The sequence below is a fragment of the Myotis daubentonii genome, chromosome 13 (genome assembly GCF_963259705.1).
Source record: "Myotis daubentonii chromosome 13, mMyoDau2.1, whole genome shotgun sequence".
Taxonomy (NCBI): Eukaryota; Metazoa; Chordata; class Mammalia; order Chiroptera; family Vespertilionidae; genus Myotis; species Myotis daubentonii.
In genome coordinates this window covers 28,877,259-28,894,752 of record NC_081852.1, presented here as the reverse complement: position 1 = coordinate 28,894,752, position 17,494 = coordinate 28,877,259, and the positions used below count along the sequence as shown (strand labels likewise).

Genomic DNA, 17,494 nt, shown 5'->3' with positions numbered 1-17,494 from the left:
CCACTGTGTAGATCCAACCTGCTATGTATTTAAAACAAACAAAACAAAATGTTTTGGAAAGTTGCCCTCACTTCAGTCCCTCTTCATTAGACTTATTTGATATAAGTGAAAAGGGGATAAAGAAGGAATCACCTTGAGGTCTCAAAAATTAATCATATTCAAATCATGAGTGTCAGAATCCATGGTCTTTCTCACCATATTTCCCACCCTCTTAACCCAATATGTTGTACCACGAACTGATCAATAGCAAATCAGAATCAGGAGCTTCCTTCTCTCCTTCCTCTCTGTCTAACTCCCAGTAGCAGGCTGGAGCAGTTGTACAATTCAAATTCTTTAAAAAAATATGGAGAAAATAAAAGTCTCTATTACCTAGAGAAGTACAGTGGGGCCTTGACTTACGAGTGTCCCGACTAACGAGTTTTTTGAGATGCCAGCTGTCTCTCGGCCGATTTTTTGCATTGAGTTGATAGAGTAATTTGAGTTAACGAGCTCGGTCTCAGAACGAATTAAACTCGTAAGTCAAGGCCCCACTGTATTAAAATACTAGTGGCCCAGTGCACAAAATTTGTGCACTGGGCAGGGGGTGTCCCTTAGCCCAGCCTGCACCCTCTCCAATCTGGGACCCCTCAGGGGATGTCTGACTGCCTGTGGGATCAGTTCTAAACTGGCAGTCGGACATCTCTCTCGCAATCCGGGACTGCTGGCTCCTAACTGCTCACCTGCCTGCCTGCTTGATTGCCCCTAACCACTCTGCCTGCCGGCCTGCTCATCCCCAACTGCACCCCCACCAGCCTTCTCACCCCCAACTGCCCACCCTGCTGGCCTGCTCACCCCCAACTGCCCCCCACTGCCAGTCTGATCGCCCCCAACTCCCACTCCACCAGCCTGATCACCCCCAATTGCCCTCCCCTCCTGGCCTGATCACCCCTAACCACCTCTGCCTCAGCCCTGCCAACATGGCTTTGTCTGGAAGGTCTCCTGGTCTAATTAGCATATTACCCTTTTATTAGTATAGATAGGATATGACATACTGCCGTAACTATAACATATCCATCAGCATTACTCTATGAGAATACATACTTCATGTGATAGGAAGGCATCTAATACATTACATTGTATATGTTGTAAGCAGTAGGAAATACTGTATTCATAGCAATAGTATACACCCTGTCACTTCCCTTCCTGACTTGGGAATGGTTCCCCAGTTCTTTGAATGTTTCCTGGCCCCTGATGTATTTGGAAAGAAAATAGCTCTGAGTTTGGAGAAATTAAATTACAATCATGACTATAATTCAACTGCCTCCTGTACTTCCAGCCAGATAACAGGAAAAACATCCCGGGGCTAGTGCTGCCTATGGCTGAGCTCCGGAGTGAGGGCCTGCGGCCCGGCGCTGGGCGGGTGATGGCAACTGGAGGCACCTTGGGTCTGTCTTGCTGTCAGCCCAGCAACCAGGGCCCTCTGCTCCCAGCCCTCCTGAGCCCCGGTGCCTCCTAACGGGATCCCGAGGCTGCGCCTCTGATCCTGCTGCCCTCTCCTCGCTAGGGACCGGGGTGCGGCGGCGTGGGGTGCAGGCATCCCATTTTCATTAAAATGTTCAACCTGCACCAGCTCCACCGGCGTCCACAGGCGGCCCAGGGACAGTGATCCCGGAGGCGCTTGCTGCCCCCACCAGAGCTCAGCCATGATGGTCTGGGGTGAGAGTGCCCCGCCAGGCATCATAACTGTGACTTGGACCCGCTTCCTTAACCAGGGACCTGGCGCTGGGTGGGCAGCAGCAGTGCTTCCTCCCCAGCCCGTGCTGGAGCAGGTGCCTGCAGTTTCAGAACCAAGCTCTGAGGGCCTTCCCAGGTGGCAGTGGCCCTGAGCCTGCTGGCTTTCCCTCGATCCCACCAAGGCTTACTTCTCTCACTTGTTTCTCACACTTGCTTCTCACACTTGTTGAAAGACCTTCTCGGTCCACTTGCCATAGTAATCAGTTTGGGCTGAAAGGACTGGGGGACTTCAGCCACCCCCCTCCCCACCCCACCCTTGCCGCAGGGCTGAAAGGACTGGGGGACTTCGGTGGGGCTGAGGGGACTGGGCACTGCCATCTTTGTGACCACGTCACTGTCAATTTGCATATTCTGTCTTTATTAGAGAGGATGTTATTTTGACTGAAGAATACATTTCAGCCATCTATGTTTCGTTTGACCATGGGTCCCCCTAAGAATAAAGTACTCTGTGCTCCTTCACTTGGTTAATCTACAAGAGAGGTTCTAAAATGGCTTTATGGTGAATGTCCCTCCAAATTATAATTTTCTGTTTCAGAATACTCTCCCTTTACATCTCTACCCTTCAACATCTTACCTGTATTTCAAAGGCATACCAGGAATTAATCTTAACTTGTATTTCTCCTGGGACCCAACACATTCTCACTGTTTTATAATTATTTATATATAAGACTTAGATTTCCTAAATTCCTTGAAGGTGGATCCTGAATATTTTATCTTTATGTCCCTCCCCACTTCCCTTTCCTTCATCTTATCCTCTCCTCAGTGGTATCAGGTATCTTACTAAGTCTTTAATTAATGCTTGTTAAACAAATGTTTATTTGCTTAAAAATCCATGAATTTATGAATAAGGAAGGACTGAACAAATGCAGTGAATGGAGGCTACTAGCATCTACCAGGACCTTTTATTTCTATTTCAGGAGGTCCAGTGCCAAGTGTGCTTTTTTCGTTGTGCCCCTTGAGGAATTGTCACAGTAGAAAGTTCACAAAATTAAGAGACCCAAATTTGAACCTTGCATCTTCCATTCATTTATCGTTGGAAAATCGCTAACTTCCCTGAGACTCAATACCCTTGTCTATAAATAGGGATAATAATATCCACCCCATAGGGTAGTTGTAAGGATTAAATGAGACAGTGTGACTTATGTGCCTGATATTGTATTGATACGGAGTTTTTGGACTGGATTGCACCATGTTCCCCTGGGCAAGATGGTGTCCTGGGCTCTTGTCCTGTGGAGGCGAAGAATGAAACTATGGACAAAAGGTGGTATAGCAAATGTGACAGTTACTGAAGAACAAGTACAGACTCCCACGTGGGTAAGGGGAAAGAATCTCACAGCACAGACTCCCTTGTGGAGAAGGGAGAAGAGTCCCACCGAGTTCCCTTTTCCCGGTTTATAAAGGCTGCAGTTTTTGTGCCTCGATATCCCCTCTGATTGGCCATCACTCCCCTTTGATTTGGTCACTGTAACAACTCCTGAGCTCAAAGGTCAAACCTCATATGGGACACATAAGGCCCTCCTTTATTTTGTAAATATAGACCTTTTGCTACTCCCAGTTCCCTTATGGAAATATAACTGCTGCCTCTCCCAACTCCCTTGTCTTATGGAAATGTACCCTTTTGCAGCTCTGTAGCCCTGTGCTTTTTCCATGGACACCCTTAATTTTAAAAATTCCCTAACCCTGCCCATTTCACCCCTAAAAATTCCTATTTCAGTATGCGCTCAATACACATGAGTTGTTGCCTTATACAGGCTCAGTTCTGCAAATACATGCATGGCTGAAAGAGGACGGAGAGGATACCCATTTAGAAGACTCTCTTAAAATAACATAACCAGTCCTATTTTTAAACTACGATTCTCAAAACTAAGCCTATTTAAGACTCCTTGAACTAAGGGAAGTTGTTTGTGCTGCTGCAGACAACATTATGCCTAACTTCACATTCACTGGACAGGTCGTGGTTTGCAAGGGCCATTTGCCCACTATGGCCTATAAAATGCCACACCATCAGGGCTACGTACCTCTTGGGCGCTGTTGCTTACAATTCTTCCTCACCGTGCTACTCTAACAGTGTTTTTCTTTCAGTTCTAGAAGTGCCTTCCTAATTCAGGCCATCACTCATATATATTCCTCTCTCTTGAAATACTTCTTTTCCTCACCTTTCACCTTATTATTTCTTTCTCATAGTTCATGTCAGCTCTATGGGACTCTACAGAAAAAAAATTTCCTCTCTGCTGCATCTAAATTAGATCCCCTTGTTATACTTGTCCCGTCACACTCTTCACTCTTACCCCATATATTTTCAAAATTCATAATTATATATTCACGTGTGTGCACTCGCATGGCCGCCTCCCAGCAATTCTAAGTAATACAAGAACTGGGTCTGTCTGCTGATCATCGTATCCTCATCTCCTTCCACAGTGTGTGGCACGTGGTGGTGGGCTCCCCACAAATACGTAGTAATCGGATAAGGCCATGGCTGATTAAAGCTCCTATTTTCTTGCCTCTCTGTTGCTGGTTTGACTAGAAGCCTCCTCTTGAAATATCATCATAAATTGATTTTATCAGAAGTGTTACTGAAGGAAACTAATGATTCTGTTCTTGTGTGAATTTAATATTGTCCTGCTACTATGAAAAATTTAATATTTCAAAGTTGCATTTTAGCCGTTACTTATTATATTGAAGGTTTGCCATATTGTTGATCGTGCACTGTCAGTGCAATTTATTTTTGGAACCAAAGGGAAATATGCATTCTAAAAATTAAAAACTAGGCCTGGTCCTACCTTGTTCTGTGTAACTAATGAAACCAGATGTCCTTTCTCAGAATCATTTGACTCAGTCTTCATGTCTTAATGGCATCCGAAGTAAGTAGGTGCCAAGCATTTTGTATGAAGACTAATACCATATCAGTGGTCGGCAAACTGTGGCTCGAGAGCCACATGCGGCTCTTCGGCCCCTTGAGGGTGGCTCTTCCACAAAATACCAACTTCTGCACATGGGCCACGAAGTTTCAATCGCACTGTACATGCGCGCCCGCACGTGGTATTTTGTGGAAGAGCCACACTCAAGGGGCCAAAGAGCCGCATGTGGCTCGCGAGCTGCAGTTTGCCGACCACTGCCACAGATGAATCTAACTAACTCAAAAATAACTTAAATTAGGTTTCTGGATACTGGTTTATAAAATAAGACATACTATTTATACACTAACAAAAACTGATAAATGTATGAGTAAATGAATAAAACATATCCAAGTGGAAAATATTTACAAAATTGAGAATACTCTATTGCTAATAAGCTATCTTGCCCTTAGAAACTCAGATTTATTACAATACCAATTACCACTATCTTATCAGCATTTAGGAGATACCCAACATTAATACTTTAATGCCCAATTACTTTGCCTTGGCTCAGACATTTTTTTCTCAATTAAAACCTTCCTAAATATATTTTTTCTCTCCACAGACATTTTTGTTTGTTTGCTTGTTTCTTATTTCACAGCCCTTAGCCAGCATACCAGTTCTCTCTAAAGTACCCAGCTGGAGCACCATCTTAAAGGATTTTTTCTCTATTTTTTTATGGACCAATTTACTAATAAAATATATTTATAGGTCTTGCTACATGCTAGATACTGCTCTGAGCTCTTAAAGAGCTATATTCATTGTATTTCTTTTCAGTTCATTTCACCCAAAAATAAAATATTATTTATCACACAAAGTTGTCATTTCAGCAAATTATAATGTTTTTCACAAAATGATTATGTCATGACATTTAGCAATTTAGCCCTGCAATGAATTATATTTACTTCAACTCACCATTAGTCTAGAATTAGGATTCCATTTTCATCTTTCTAAATATGACAATTATTGTTGTTTTCTTATTGAAAAGTAACATGTATTCATTTTAGAAGCATATAACAATATAAAAAAGCAAATAGGAGAAAAATTAACCATATCACTGACTAGCCTGTTCAGCTTTGTTCTCTGCAAACAATGAGGATTCTAGTCTTCCAATAATATGCATAAACCTGAAAATAGATAAGATTTAAGTGAAGCAAAAATAATGTTCCAAAATTATTTCTGTGCAAATTGTGATTTCAACTTCTCAGAATTTTCTACTCTACAAATAGGAGTGGACTTGTAAGAATACTAGACCTACGTTTCAAAATCTCACATTAAACTGCCTTGAGTGTCCTCAATAAAATTTCTGGTGCACTTTATAATAATAATAGGCCTACTTTCATGGAAATAAGAAAAGTAGGTCAAGATACCCTTTTGTGGGCCCCTAAACCCTGTTTAACAATTTAAGAATTATCTGTCCTCCGTACAAGTACTGTAGAGTGCTTTTCTAAGGGGGCTTTAACACCCACCCGCGCCACCTGGGCTGCTCAGTTAGGCCTTTCTGTTAATGCAGGGGCAAAAAGTGGCCAATACGACAGCCTCAACATATGGCCTACTTCTCTCATTCCCTCAAAACTCACCCCATGCTCTTGCAGAACACACAACCCTTGCATACTTGCAAAGTCACAAATCTGATTCCACCACCCACTTGTCTTCCTAATTAGAGCCCCCTCACAACCACCTCTCTCCAAGAGCCCTCTGTCTGTATCTGGCGCTAAAGAGGGAGGGAAGACTTAAATGGCCATAAGCTCATGAAAACCACACCCAAATGGAGAATTAAATATGGAGTATGTATGTTTTAACAGGTGCTGACATCAGATGATAGAGTTGTATTGATGATGTGCTCTATATCAGTGTTTTTCTCCCTCTCCCTTCCGCTATCTCTAAAAATCAATAAAAGCAGATCTTTTTTAAAAAAAGGAACAGAAGAGACGAGGAGGAATTTTAAATGGGTTGGGAATACTCATTGCAATGAAATCATTTTTTATATCACCCTCCAATCACAGGATCGGCCCCTTGCCCAGGCCTGACGCCTCTGGCCTAGGCGTCTGGCCCGGGCAGCAAGGACCCACAGCTGCAGCGGCCCCGCGATCGTGGGCTCCGCTTTAGGCCCAGGCAAGGGCCCCTAGCTCCTGGGACTGCCAGCTTTGACCGTGCCCAGCTCCCATTGCTGGCTCCACCCCTACTTCCTGCTATCACTGGCCAGGGTGGAAAAGGCACCTGATTCTCCGATCATGACTGGGGGGCAGGGCAAAGGCGGCCCCAGGGCCGCCTTTGCCCTGCCCCCCCAGTTCTTAGCTTCCCCCTGGGTTTCCGATCACTGTCGGTGGCAGGGGGCTTCTTCTTCCTGCTTTCCCTTTTGCCTCCCTGCATTGAGCCTACATATGCAAATTAACCGCCATCTTGTTGGCAGTTAAGTGCCAATCTTAGTTGGCAGGTAACTGCCAATCTTAGTTGGCAGTTAATTTGCATATAGCCCTGATTAGCCAATGAAAAGGGTATCATCGTACGCCAATTACCATTTTTCTCTTTTATTAGTGTAGAGATAATTGTCATTGTTGCTGCCCATTTTAAAAATAAAATCATAATCCCAAATTATGATATAAACCAGTAGCAGCAGTACTATAGTCTTCACTTAACCTCAAATGCCCCAAGAGGATATCTAAAACAAGAACAAGCATTATTAAAATTGAAGTTGTCCACATTCAAACCTCAGCAGTATGCTTCGCTATGAGCAAACTAGTTATAGGAACAAAATATGCATCAGTTTTAGGATGCATGTACTATTTTTCTCATAAAATTTCTGAGGCAAAGCAAATCATGACATCTTCCTAAATGAATTGGTTCCAACTGAAACCCTAAGTACTGCCATCACCATAGTCCCTCAACCGGAAAAGCCCTTCTTTCTTCTCTCCACTCTTGTAAAACCACCAGCTACTTCAAAGCCAGTGAATAAATCACAAGAAATTTTCTCTGTCTAACAAGTTCTACCATACTGAGTGTATCTTTATTCTGCAGTCTTTCTGCACTCCTGAACTTAATTTGTGGAAAAGTGTTTGGTTCTCAGAGTGTTGTTCTCATGTAACTGCATATATTGTCCTGTTCTCATACAACTGCATAGCACCTAATACAATACATTATTGTCTAACTAGAGGCCCGATTCATGAAATTTGTGCAAGGGTCTTGGCCCTTGCAGCCGTGGCTTCATCTGGAAGGTCATCTGGAAGGTTGTTCGGCTGTCCAGTCTAATTAACATATTATGCTTTTAGTATTATAGATGAATAAGTGAACAGGAATTTTAATGGTCTTTGGAGGACAAAATGCATTGCTGACATTATGTATGTAAAACTTTAATTTATTTTATTCTATAAAAAACAATGGTATTTATTTCTGTTCTATAAAAGAAATTGGCTTTCCACCTCAGGACCAAAATAAAGACAACCTAGGATTTTTCCCCCCTTCTGTTTCCTTTTACATTCTGTTTTGGTTTTTAAAAAGATGTCTGCTCCTGCAAGAGTGTCTTTGAGCCATGTCCCTATGCAGTCTGAACTTTTCTACATTTTGTTTTAAAAGCAGAATTATCCCAGTGCTCATTAGCAGGTTACCTGGGATTAACCTACCTAACTTTGAAAAAGAAAAATATATTGCAACCCCTTCTCTAGTATAGGGAATCCTTGTCCCTAAAAATATATGTAGTTGTACTATCCACAGGCAAAATCTAATTTGTTTCTTAAAAGCAGAGGATAATAATTAGGCTGGTGGAATTTGATCCTGGGGTGGGGAATCCTTCACTAAGCCTCAGCTTTCTCATTTGTCAGTAAGAGCACGAATAGTTCCACCAGCGCTATTGTGGAGAATAAATGAGGTAATATGCGTGCAATGCCAATGCCTGATTCAATAAATATGAGTGCTCACCGGAAGCTAGGAATTATATTTGCGATTTATTATTACTAGTTGTGACCTTAGATAAACAATCTTGCCTTGCTGTATAACAATGTCCTCATCATAAAACAATGATAAAGATGTAAACTAACTCCTAGGGTCATTGTGAGGATTACGTGAGAAAATGAATGTTGAGCAGGCTGGGAGCATTGTCACTACTCAATAACTGATACCTGTTACCACCTCCATTATCACCATCAACTTCATCACCATTCTCATGTCTGTTATCAACAGGCTGTCAGAAAATGGCACAGCCATTTTATTAAGAGGTTATTTCAGGTGGATCAAATAGGTGTGTGGGACAGGAGGCTCAATCAGGGAAATAAAAAAGAAACAAAGAAATACTGCAAAGCATGAGGAGGGCTGACAGCAGCGCTGATGGTGGAGAGGACATTTTTATTCACGAAGAATTACTAACATTTACTCTAATGAACAAACAACATTAAGGCAGTTGCACCCCCAGCAACCTCTTTGAGGTCAGTCAGACAAACTGAAGATAAAATATAATCCCCCTTCTCCTAAACAACTATGAATAAGTAGGCTTATATTCAGAAAAAAAGAAAATATGTCTCCACCTGGCATTTTATATTAACAATCTTGATGTCTTTTAGTATTATTCGAATATGAGTTTCAAAAAAAAGTGCGTTTTTTGATACCAGTATATAAAAAACTATTTTAAAAACTGGTTTTAACAAATGGTTTATGCCCCCCAGGTTTAACTGTCATACCAGTACTTCCAGAGTAGTGAGGGACATGCACAGGGGGAGAATAACCTTTGATGTAAAGATTAATTTTCCATTGTTAGTAAAGAAGTTAAACTATTCAGATTTGTCCTGATGCTGTATGCATAATAATGCCACCACCAAGAGAAGGGGAAGTGCATGAAATTTAGCAGTGGTTCATGGGAGCTGCCCACACTTTGTTTTTCTCCCAGTCTGGTAAAAGAAGCTAAAGAATATTATAAGCTTAATTTTCAGTTCAAAATGTCTCAGTTGAACATACTAAGCAAGGACATTATTCAAAGGTTTAGTTTCTCAGGGGTCTCATTAAGCAGACTTAATAATTGTTTTGATCCCTCCCAAGTCCATTGTGAAATAGAAAAATATGGCTTTTTCTTGAGAGTGAAGCATAGTACTCATTCAAGGTAGCATAAGACTCTTCTTTCTAAACCCATGACTCAGATCACGAAAAACAAAGTCATTTGCTGATAACATTCAACATATGCTTCCCAAAAGGATGCAAAGTTAAGACACCCTTTTGCATTGAGCTCAAGGCTCAGGAGGTAAAATGTGCACATACAACTTTGAATATTGCACCTCTGGAATCACATAGTAGGTGGCGTGGATAAATTCAGTGCACAGTGGAAAGTGTTACTGGAATAACTGAAATACTAAGGAGATATTTCAGGAAGTATGGATAGCAAGTGTGAACAAGGAGAGAAATAGTCTATCTGCTGAGAGACTTTCCAGCACCCAAGCTGGCCATCTGGCAATCACAGGGTCTTCTTCCCAATCCCTTCATTTCATCTTCCCTGATACCCAAAAAGGTCATCAGGAGAAGACTGCTTTTACTTCCCAACTTCCTCTCTGGCTTTTTTATAAACAATTTTGATCAGGAAGATACATGTGTCAAATACTACAGAATTACATCATATTGAGTTCCACACTACACAAAACTTGTTCAAGATCAGAATTCATATATTTTCCGTCAGATCTAGGTTTTTTATTTCTGCTCTTGAACTGTCTAAATACAATTAAGTAATCAAAACAAATTTCATTGAGGGGTGTTCATTGTTGCTGGTTTTTTGTTGGTTTTTTACAGAATTTGTTTGAATTGAAATCCATTTAGGATAGAATCTCTTCTTAGTCCTAATTTATCTTTTTGTTTTTCAGTTGGGAGACACCTAGACATTTATAACACATGATGTTCAAATGAGATGTGCTAAAGATATAAAATTTAGAAGAAAATTTCCCCTTGGAGGTAGGATACATGAGGAGGAGAAGAGATAAGGAAAAGTAGAAAAGGAAGTCAGTGTTCGTCTGTCTTCTGGAGGTATGTCAGAAATGTCCCAAGGCACAGCTAGCTCGTCCCTCCCTCGAATTTTCATCTCCTTGGCTCTTCCATGTCTAGCTCCCTCTCTTCTTTAACGGACTCAGCTCAAATGGCTTCCCAGAGAAGCCTCTCTGACCACCCAGTGGAACCTTCCCCCTGGTTCTCCTTCCCTCTGTAAGCCATGCCCCTAAGGCCTTCATAGTTTTAATAATTCATTTATTTATTTGCTTACTGTTATTAATTCACTCACTTGTTTATTTAATTTGGTATTTCCTGGCTCCCCTGATTAAAATGTGAGTTCTTTTAGGACAGGATTTTACCGGTGTTATTCACTTGTGTATTCTTGGCACTCAAACAATGTTTAACACATATTAGATATTCCAGATATTTTTGTTGAATGAAGAATGATAAGGCTCTCTGTACTTGCTCCAGAGAAATCTGCTCAACTGTCCCTACACTCACCAACCTCAGAATATCCCTTATCTACACAGTCTTTGCACTCCTCTCTCTCACCTATTTTTCCTGCTGCAGATCAAATACCGTGAAGTCTCCTTTGTCCGCCTTCCCCTCCCCACCACAGTAGTACCCATCACATCCTTTCTCCTCTAAATTGTTGGAGTCTTAATATCCCTCCGCTCCCAATTTCCAACTAAGTGATCCTAAGTAAGATGATTTTTAACAGCTCCGTGCCTCTGTTTTCTCATCTAAAAATGGGTGAAAATAGAGGAACAAAATAATTGTAGCTTCTATCAGTATCAAATGGGATAATCTGTATAAAACCTTGAAAGAACCTCAACATTAATAAATGCTAAATAGTCATAATTATTCTTCTTCCCACACATTTGAGTGCTTAATCAAAATGATTCCTTTTATTTTAAAATTTTGAGTCTTTGTTTTCTGTTTCCTCTGCTTGCGCATGCAGTGTCTAACATAGTATCATGCTTACTAATTAGACGGTTCAACTAATAGTTATCTGATTGCACTTAATAAAAGAAGAGGGAAAGAGAGATAATGACAAAAGGTGCCCAAATAGGTGAAGTATTTTATTAACTCAATTATATTTACCTTGTGTTTTTGAAATTCCAATGAAGAAAGCTCAGTGCTTAAAATTATGTACTTTTGCCAATAAATTCAACTTATATATCTACTTATTCTCAAATGTTGTCTGCTCTCAAGTAAACAAGCTTCAAATGTGTCACAATCTTGGTCATCACTATTGGCTAGAAAGCAACTGAAATACTGTCTTCTGTTTGATTTTTGCCTAAATAGTAATTCACAGGTCCATTGGACTGTTGCCTAGATGATAGAAAAACAAAATAAAGCAAAGTGGTACTAATTTCTGTCTTATAGAAATGTAAGTAAATGGGCAGGTGAAATTAATAAACACGAGGTAAAAAGAAACGAATTCCACTAGCATACATTTATTGCACTTAACAAGGGGTGTGTTGTTGGCTTACCCTCTCCTATAGAATTCCAACAAGTTAAATTTCTCCAACTGGCAAGTTATCAGTGTTGATGTAATGCTGCTTGTCCCTGGACAGCTGAGTTCAGCAGCTCTAGCTCCATTTTCCTTTCCAAAGAATAGCTAAAGAAACATTCTTTGGACCAGTGTAATATGTTTGCTACATTTCAAAAAATTTTCTTCACATTTTCCTCTATAGCTCTGTTTATTGTTCCATGATTTCTGTAGATTTGATTTATTTGGGGCTAGGTGCCAAATATAGTAAAAAGAGCAATGTTCAAACTAGCTCAGGGTAATCTAAAGGAAGTTTGTAGATTTGATGTTCTAGAAAAGAAATTTTCACATCATGTGTTGTACAGAGTTTAGTCCACCATTCAGGCATTACTTGATTGATTGATTGATATTCTGTATGGGAAGGTTTCACCTACTTCTATTTCTACAAAAAAAAAAAAAAACAGACCTTATATACATAACTCTGTAACATTATTTTCCTGACAACATATTATGGACATCCCTCCAGGTCAATAGTTAAATCTAGCTCATTGTTTTCAATATCAGCAAACTACTCTATATTTGGGTATGTTACAATTTTCAACCAGTCTACTGATGGATAATTGGGTTGCTTTTAGGTTAATTTTCCTCTAACAAGATGGAAATTATTATTTTTTACATATATATTCACATATAGGTACTTTTGGTTCTACAGGGTAAATTGCAAAATATAAGACCAATAAATAAAAAGATACATATCTATACTAATATAGATCTCTATATAGATCTATATTGAAATTTTCCTATATAAATGAATAGGTACTGCCATATATTTACTTTGTGTGTTTTTTTATTCCATCAGTCCTGGTTTTCTGATGAAACTTCTCTTAACACTCAGAAAACAACAAAAAGTTATGCCTTGCCTTACCTAGAAAACATCAGCCTAGGAATGAAATATGTCCCAAGTCAAACACATTTTAATGATTACTATATTACATCAGGGGTAATTTTCTATATATTTTATCATTCCATCTTCTGATTTCTTTTCTCAGATGACAGAATAGCCTGAGTGCTTTGCCCACAAAAATTACCATATTTTCAGATTCAATTATAACATCAGTAGAATAAGGCATTACAAATCACATTTCAATTTAGATAATTTACAAAGACTCATTTGTCCCTGAAATTTTATAATAAGCCAAATCTATCATTTTTTTTCTTATTTTAAGTATTAATCTAGATAATGAGCCAGCAAAATTTTTGTGAATTACATCATGAGCCTATTCTAAAATAAAGGTAAGAATTTTCTTTCTACTTTTTGGCTCTGAACCAATGGTTTATTGACCAGTCCCTCAAATAAAGATGTACAGACAGAAAAGGTGTCCAGTTAACACAGAATGCTTTTTAATAAGAAGAAAAAAAAGAGAAACCCTAGGATCTAGAAAAGACCATTCCTTTTTTATTTTTTATTTTTTATTTTTTATTTTTTTAGTTACACTGTACTAGGATAGAATGAACCACCTCAGTAGCTTCTGAGGCTAATACATTTCTATCACCACAATTACTTTAGCAAACCTGGTTCCTTTCACTTCTGCAACATCATGCAGAGTTAGTGATCGAGTTTACACCCTTTTTTAGTCATTAATCATCAACATGTTATTTCATTTAATTCATAACAATCTATAAGATAAGTATTTATAGTTGAGAAAACTGAGGCTCAGAGAGGTCAAGTAACTTGCTCAATGCCCCACAGAAAGTAAATAGGAAAGCCCAGATTTTACCCCATTATCTGTCTGAATATGTCCCTGGGCCCTTATTTGACATTGACACATTGACCATCACCTATTATTTTTGCCTCAACTTTCTTCTCCTCTCATGGTTGTAAGTTACATGTTAGTCTGAATCAGCCCTCAGTGATAATATAGACATGAAGTTCCATTAGCTATAGTGTTTCTATACAGCTGGAGGGAAATTTTGATTTCATGTGAGCTAAGGACTCTGGTTTACTCTTGGAGAGGGAGGAGGTATATTTCAGAACCGACTGAGCTAATCCCTCTTCTGAGGTTGACATTTCTTCCAGAAGCTCTAATGCTTGGTGGTAGAACATTTTTCAGATCTCAGACTTCTTCTTCCTATTATTGAAGATGTTTTCTACCTTAGCATTTTAAAGTGACTCAGTAAAAACTAAATCAATTTCATATGACCTGGAAGGTGCACACTTTTCTCCCCTTTTGTTTCTTTAACACTGAAACCATTGAGAAGCTAACACCATTTTTTCTTTGAGATATTCCAAAAGGCATACTGGAAAGTACCTTAACTACCCCCTGCTTATAAGCTGTTCATAGGGTGAGGGGATTGGGGGTGGGGCGGGGGAGAAGGGGCAACAACATTCCAATTCTTATTGTATTAAATTAAGATCCTACTCAAATACTTTTTTTCATTGGTAATTTTAGAAATTTTTCAACAGTGAAAAATTTAAGCAAGATTTACATCATTTTAAGAGACAACACATTCATCCCCTGCACTATCATGAAATATAGTCTTTTGTAGTTTGATGGGTAAAACTGTAGAGAGGGGTTTTGTTTTTTTTTGTTTTGTTTTGTTTTGTTTTGTTTTTAGTCCCTCAATATGGTGGCTAACTATAATTGCATGCTGTGTGTAATTCTTGAATTGGCTAATACTATGTTTTCTTTCTCATAGAATTGGGTAGTTATAAAACTACCCAGTTGACATACATGAAAACACAGCCTCACTGTATTTTAAAATTAATACAGGAAGAGAACAATCTTGGAAAAGTTTTGGGATGAAAATCTACTGGGAATGGAGGGATGAAGGTGGAGGTTCTTTGTAAATGGCAAGGGAATCCTTTTCTCATTTCTTCTATTGTATTCAAGTCTTTGGGGGAGGAAATGAGCATCACGCTGAGCCTGTAATTCTTGACACTGAGGTTAAGGCTGAACCACCCCCTGCTGGTCCCTCCACCAGCGTGGCTACCCATCTTGGACCAGATGAGCTGACCATTAGCCAAGCTCCGAAGCAACCAAACCCAGACACCTGAAGCTGGTGCCATGTTTTGCCTCTAGGGCTGGAAGGAAACTAAGCGGCTGAAAGCACAGACTGTTGTGCGGTCAGGGTCTTGTCGCCCTTCATCGCTGTCCCGTGCACACAAGCTCTTGCCAAAGTCCCTGATGGCCAGCGAAGGGCATTCCCATACTTGCATGTATGCAGAGTAACCCGCGCGCACAGGCACACACACACACACACACACACACACACACACACACGCACGCACGCACGCACACACACACACACACACACCCCAAATTCAGAAAGGTCACATGACACCCCCTTGCCCCCCAAACTCCCTCATTTGAAGCACTTTCTGCAGACGATTCCTTTCTTTTTTCTCATATTCCAAGTTGCCAAAGCTGGGACTGGGTGACGCCTGGCTGTGATTGGAGTCTTCCTCCCAGTGATGCCCTGGGACCCTGAGGTGCCCAAGGGACGCGCGCGCATCTCGCGCTCCTTCCAAGCTCCCAGCGTGAACAAAGGGGGTCATATTCCCAGTGAAGAGTCAGTGGGCTTCGGAAGGAAGGCTGTCGGGCTGCCCGCGAGTACCGTGGGGGACAGTGCCCGGAGATTCCGCGCCCTCCCATCCCCTCCGGGGTGAGCTCACCATTTGTAGCCTCTGCCGCGCTTGAACTTGAGGGTGAGCGCCGTCTCCAGAAAGAGCAAGAGGTTGAGCAGCGCCAGCAGCCAGTACCTCGGCTCCTTCTTCACCACGGCCACTCGCCAGACCCCAATGAGCGAGTGCAGAAAGAACAGCAGCCGGGTGACCAGGGCGTTGAGCAGGACCAGTCCCTCCATGCCGGCGCGCGCTCTGCCCTCGGCCCTCTCCGGTCCGCAGACCCCGCCAGGAGCACCAGCCCCGCCCGTGAGCAGGAACGTGACAGCTCCGAGACCTGCTGCCACTGAGGTCCCTCCTCACCCTCCCGCTCGCTTTCTACGGGAGAGAGCAACTCGCCCCTCCCCCAAACTTCCTGAGAACTCTTCAAAGAGGGGCGCCTCTAAGCCCAGCTTCTCTAGACTGCTGGACTTTCCCGGGAGTCTGGGGCTCGCAGCCCAGGCTCCTGAGCGTTATTCTCCAGCGCTGCCCACCCCGCTCCCATTCCCGGGAGCTAGTCTCCATCCCTGCCCTCTAGCAACCCCGGCCTCCTTGGAGTCCAGAAGAACTTCCTTCCTCCGAGGGAGAGGGATCCGAAGGAGGAGAGGTGGACAGGGTGCTGCATAGCCAGCAAGGGGGAGGAGGACGCATCTGGGTCATCTCCCCCTTGCTTTCCTCTGCAGAGCTTGAATTCACTCACACTTCTTACAGGAACAGGCTGTCGTGGTGACTCTCCGCTGGAACGGAGGAGAGCCAAAGAATCTGCTGTCCCAGCAGTTTTGGGAACAGGGTTTCTGCCCAGAAGGGAGAACTACAACTTCCAGGGACTAGAGGAAATGAGACACCCCGGGCTTTCTGAAAGCTCCTTGAACCTCATCCATGGGTGACTGGTCACTTCTACTCTTTGGACACAGTGCTAGTAAAGAAATAGTCTTTATTGTGTCATCTGCCACTCTCATCGTCCACCCCCACCACTTTTTTTCTGAAAGCATGTTGTAGAGGAAAAGAGGGCAGAGGGGCACCTGAGGAAGGAAATAGAAGACAGAGAGCCAGGAGTTAGAATAGAAGGAGAAATTCGTGGAGCAGGGAATGAACTGCACCTTGAGGTCAATGACCAATAAATTAAACGCTGGTCTTTCCAGCATCCGGGGCAAAGAGGAAACTGAAGTCAGGGTTTCCCGAAATACCTTAATGACTTCTGGTTCCCTGTTTGGTCTCCTACACCTGTACCACTATTTACTTAACATTTTCCTTTAAACAAACTCAGATTTTTAATGAAGTAATTTTAAAAGGAAACTTTATACCACTTGTAAATGGAAAATCAGTATGGTAGGCTATAGATGAGAGGCAATTACAAAAGTAAATAAAATGAAATCTCCCTGGGCATTAATCATTGCTCTCCAGGGCTCTGTGCTTCAGCGTCCCATTTTCTAGGGAGAGAACCACTCATATTACTACCAAGCCAGAATGCTTTTTTGACCACATTAGTAAAATTGAAAGAAAAATGCAAAGGAAATCCTTTCTTGGTTAGGTTTATTCAACTTAAAATCCTACCATACCTTTCTTTCTTAAAGTTAGGTTGAAAACTATGAAGTAGATGATTAATATCTTCTTAGGTAAAATAAATAAATAACACAGCCGCTTAAAGAAGTTCATTTATTTCTGGTACTGTGAGTAGGGAGGGACTTTTCTTTTTCCTGTGGGTCTGCATTCTCT

General features: G+C 41.4%; 1 protein-coding gene and 1 non-coding gene across 2 annotated transcripts in view; both read right to left on the bottom strand.

The window, feature by feature from the left end:
* Positions 1 to 16,540, bottom strand: part of TMEM26 (transmembrane protein 26) — a 41,493-nt gene extending 24,953 nt beyond the window's left edge. The window contains exon 1 of the mRNA XM_059662616.1: positions 15,791 to 16,540. Coding sequence (XP_059518599.1) covers positions 15,791 to 15,981 — 191 coding nt within the window. The 5' untranslated portion in view covers positions 15,982 to 16,540. The remainder of the gene's footprint in view (positions 1 to 15,790) is intronic.
* On the bottom strand, positions 13,610 to 13,742 carry LOC132215029 (small nucleolar RNA SNORA66). The gene has a single exon (XR_009448399.1). It is a non-coding gene; the product is annotated as a small nucleolar RNA SNORA66 (small nucleolar RNA).
* Positions 16,541 to 17,494: the final 954 nt, after the last annotated feature.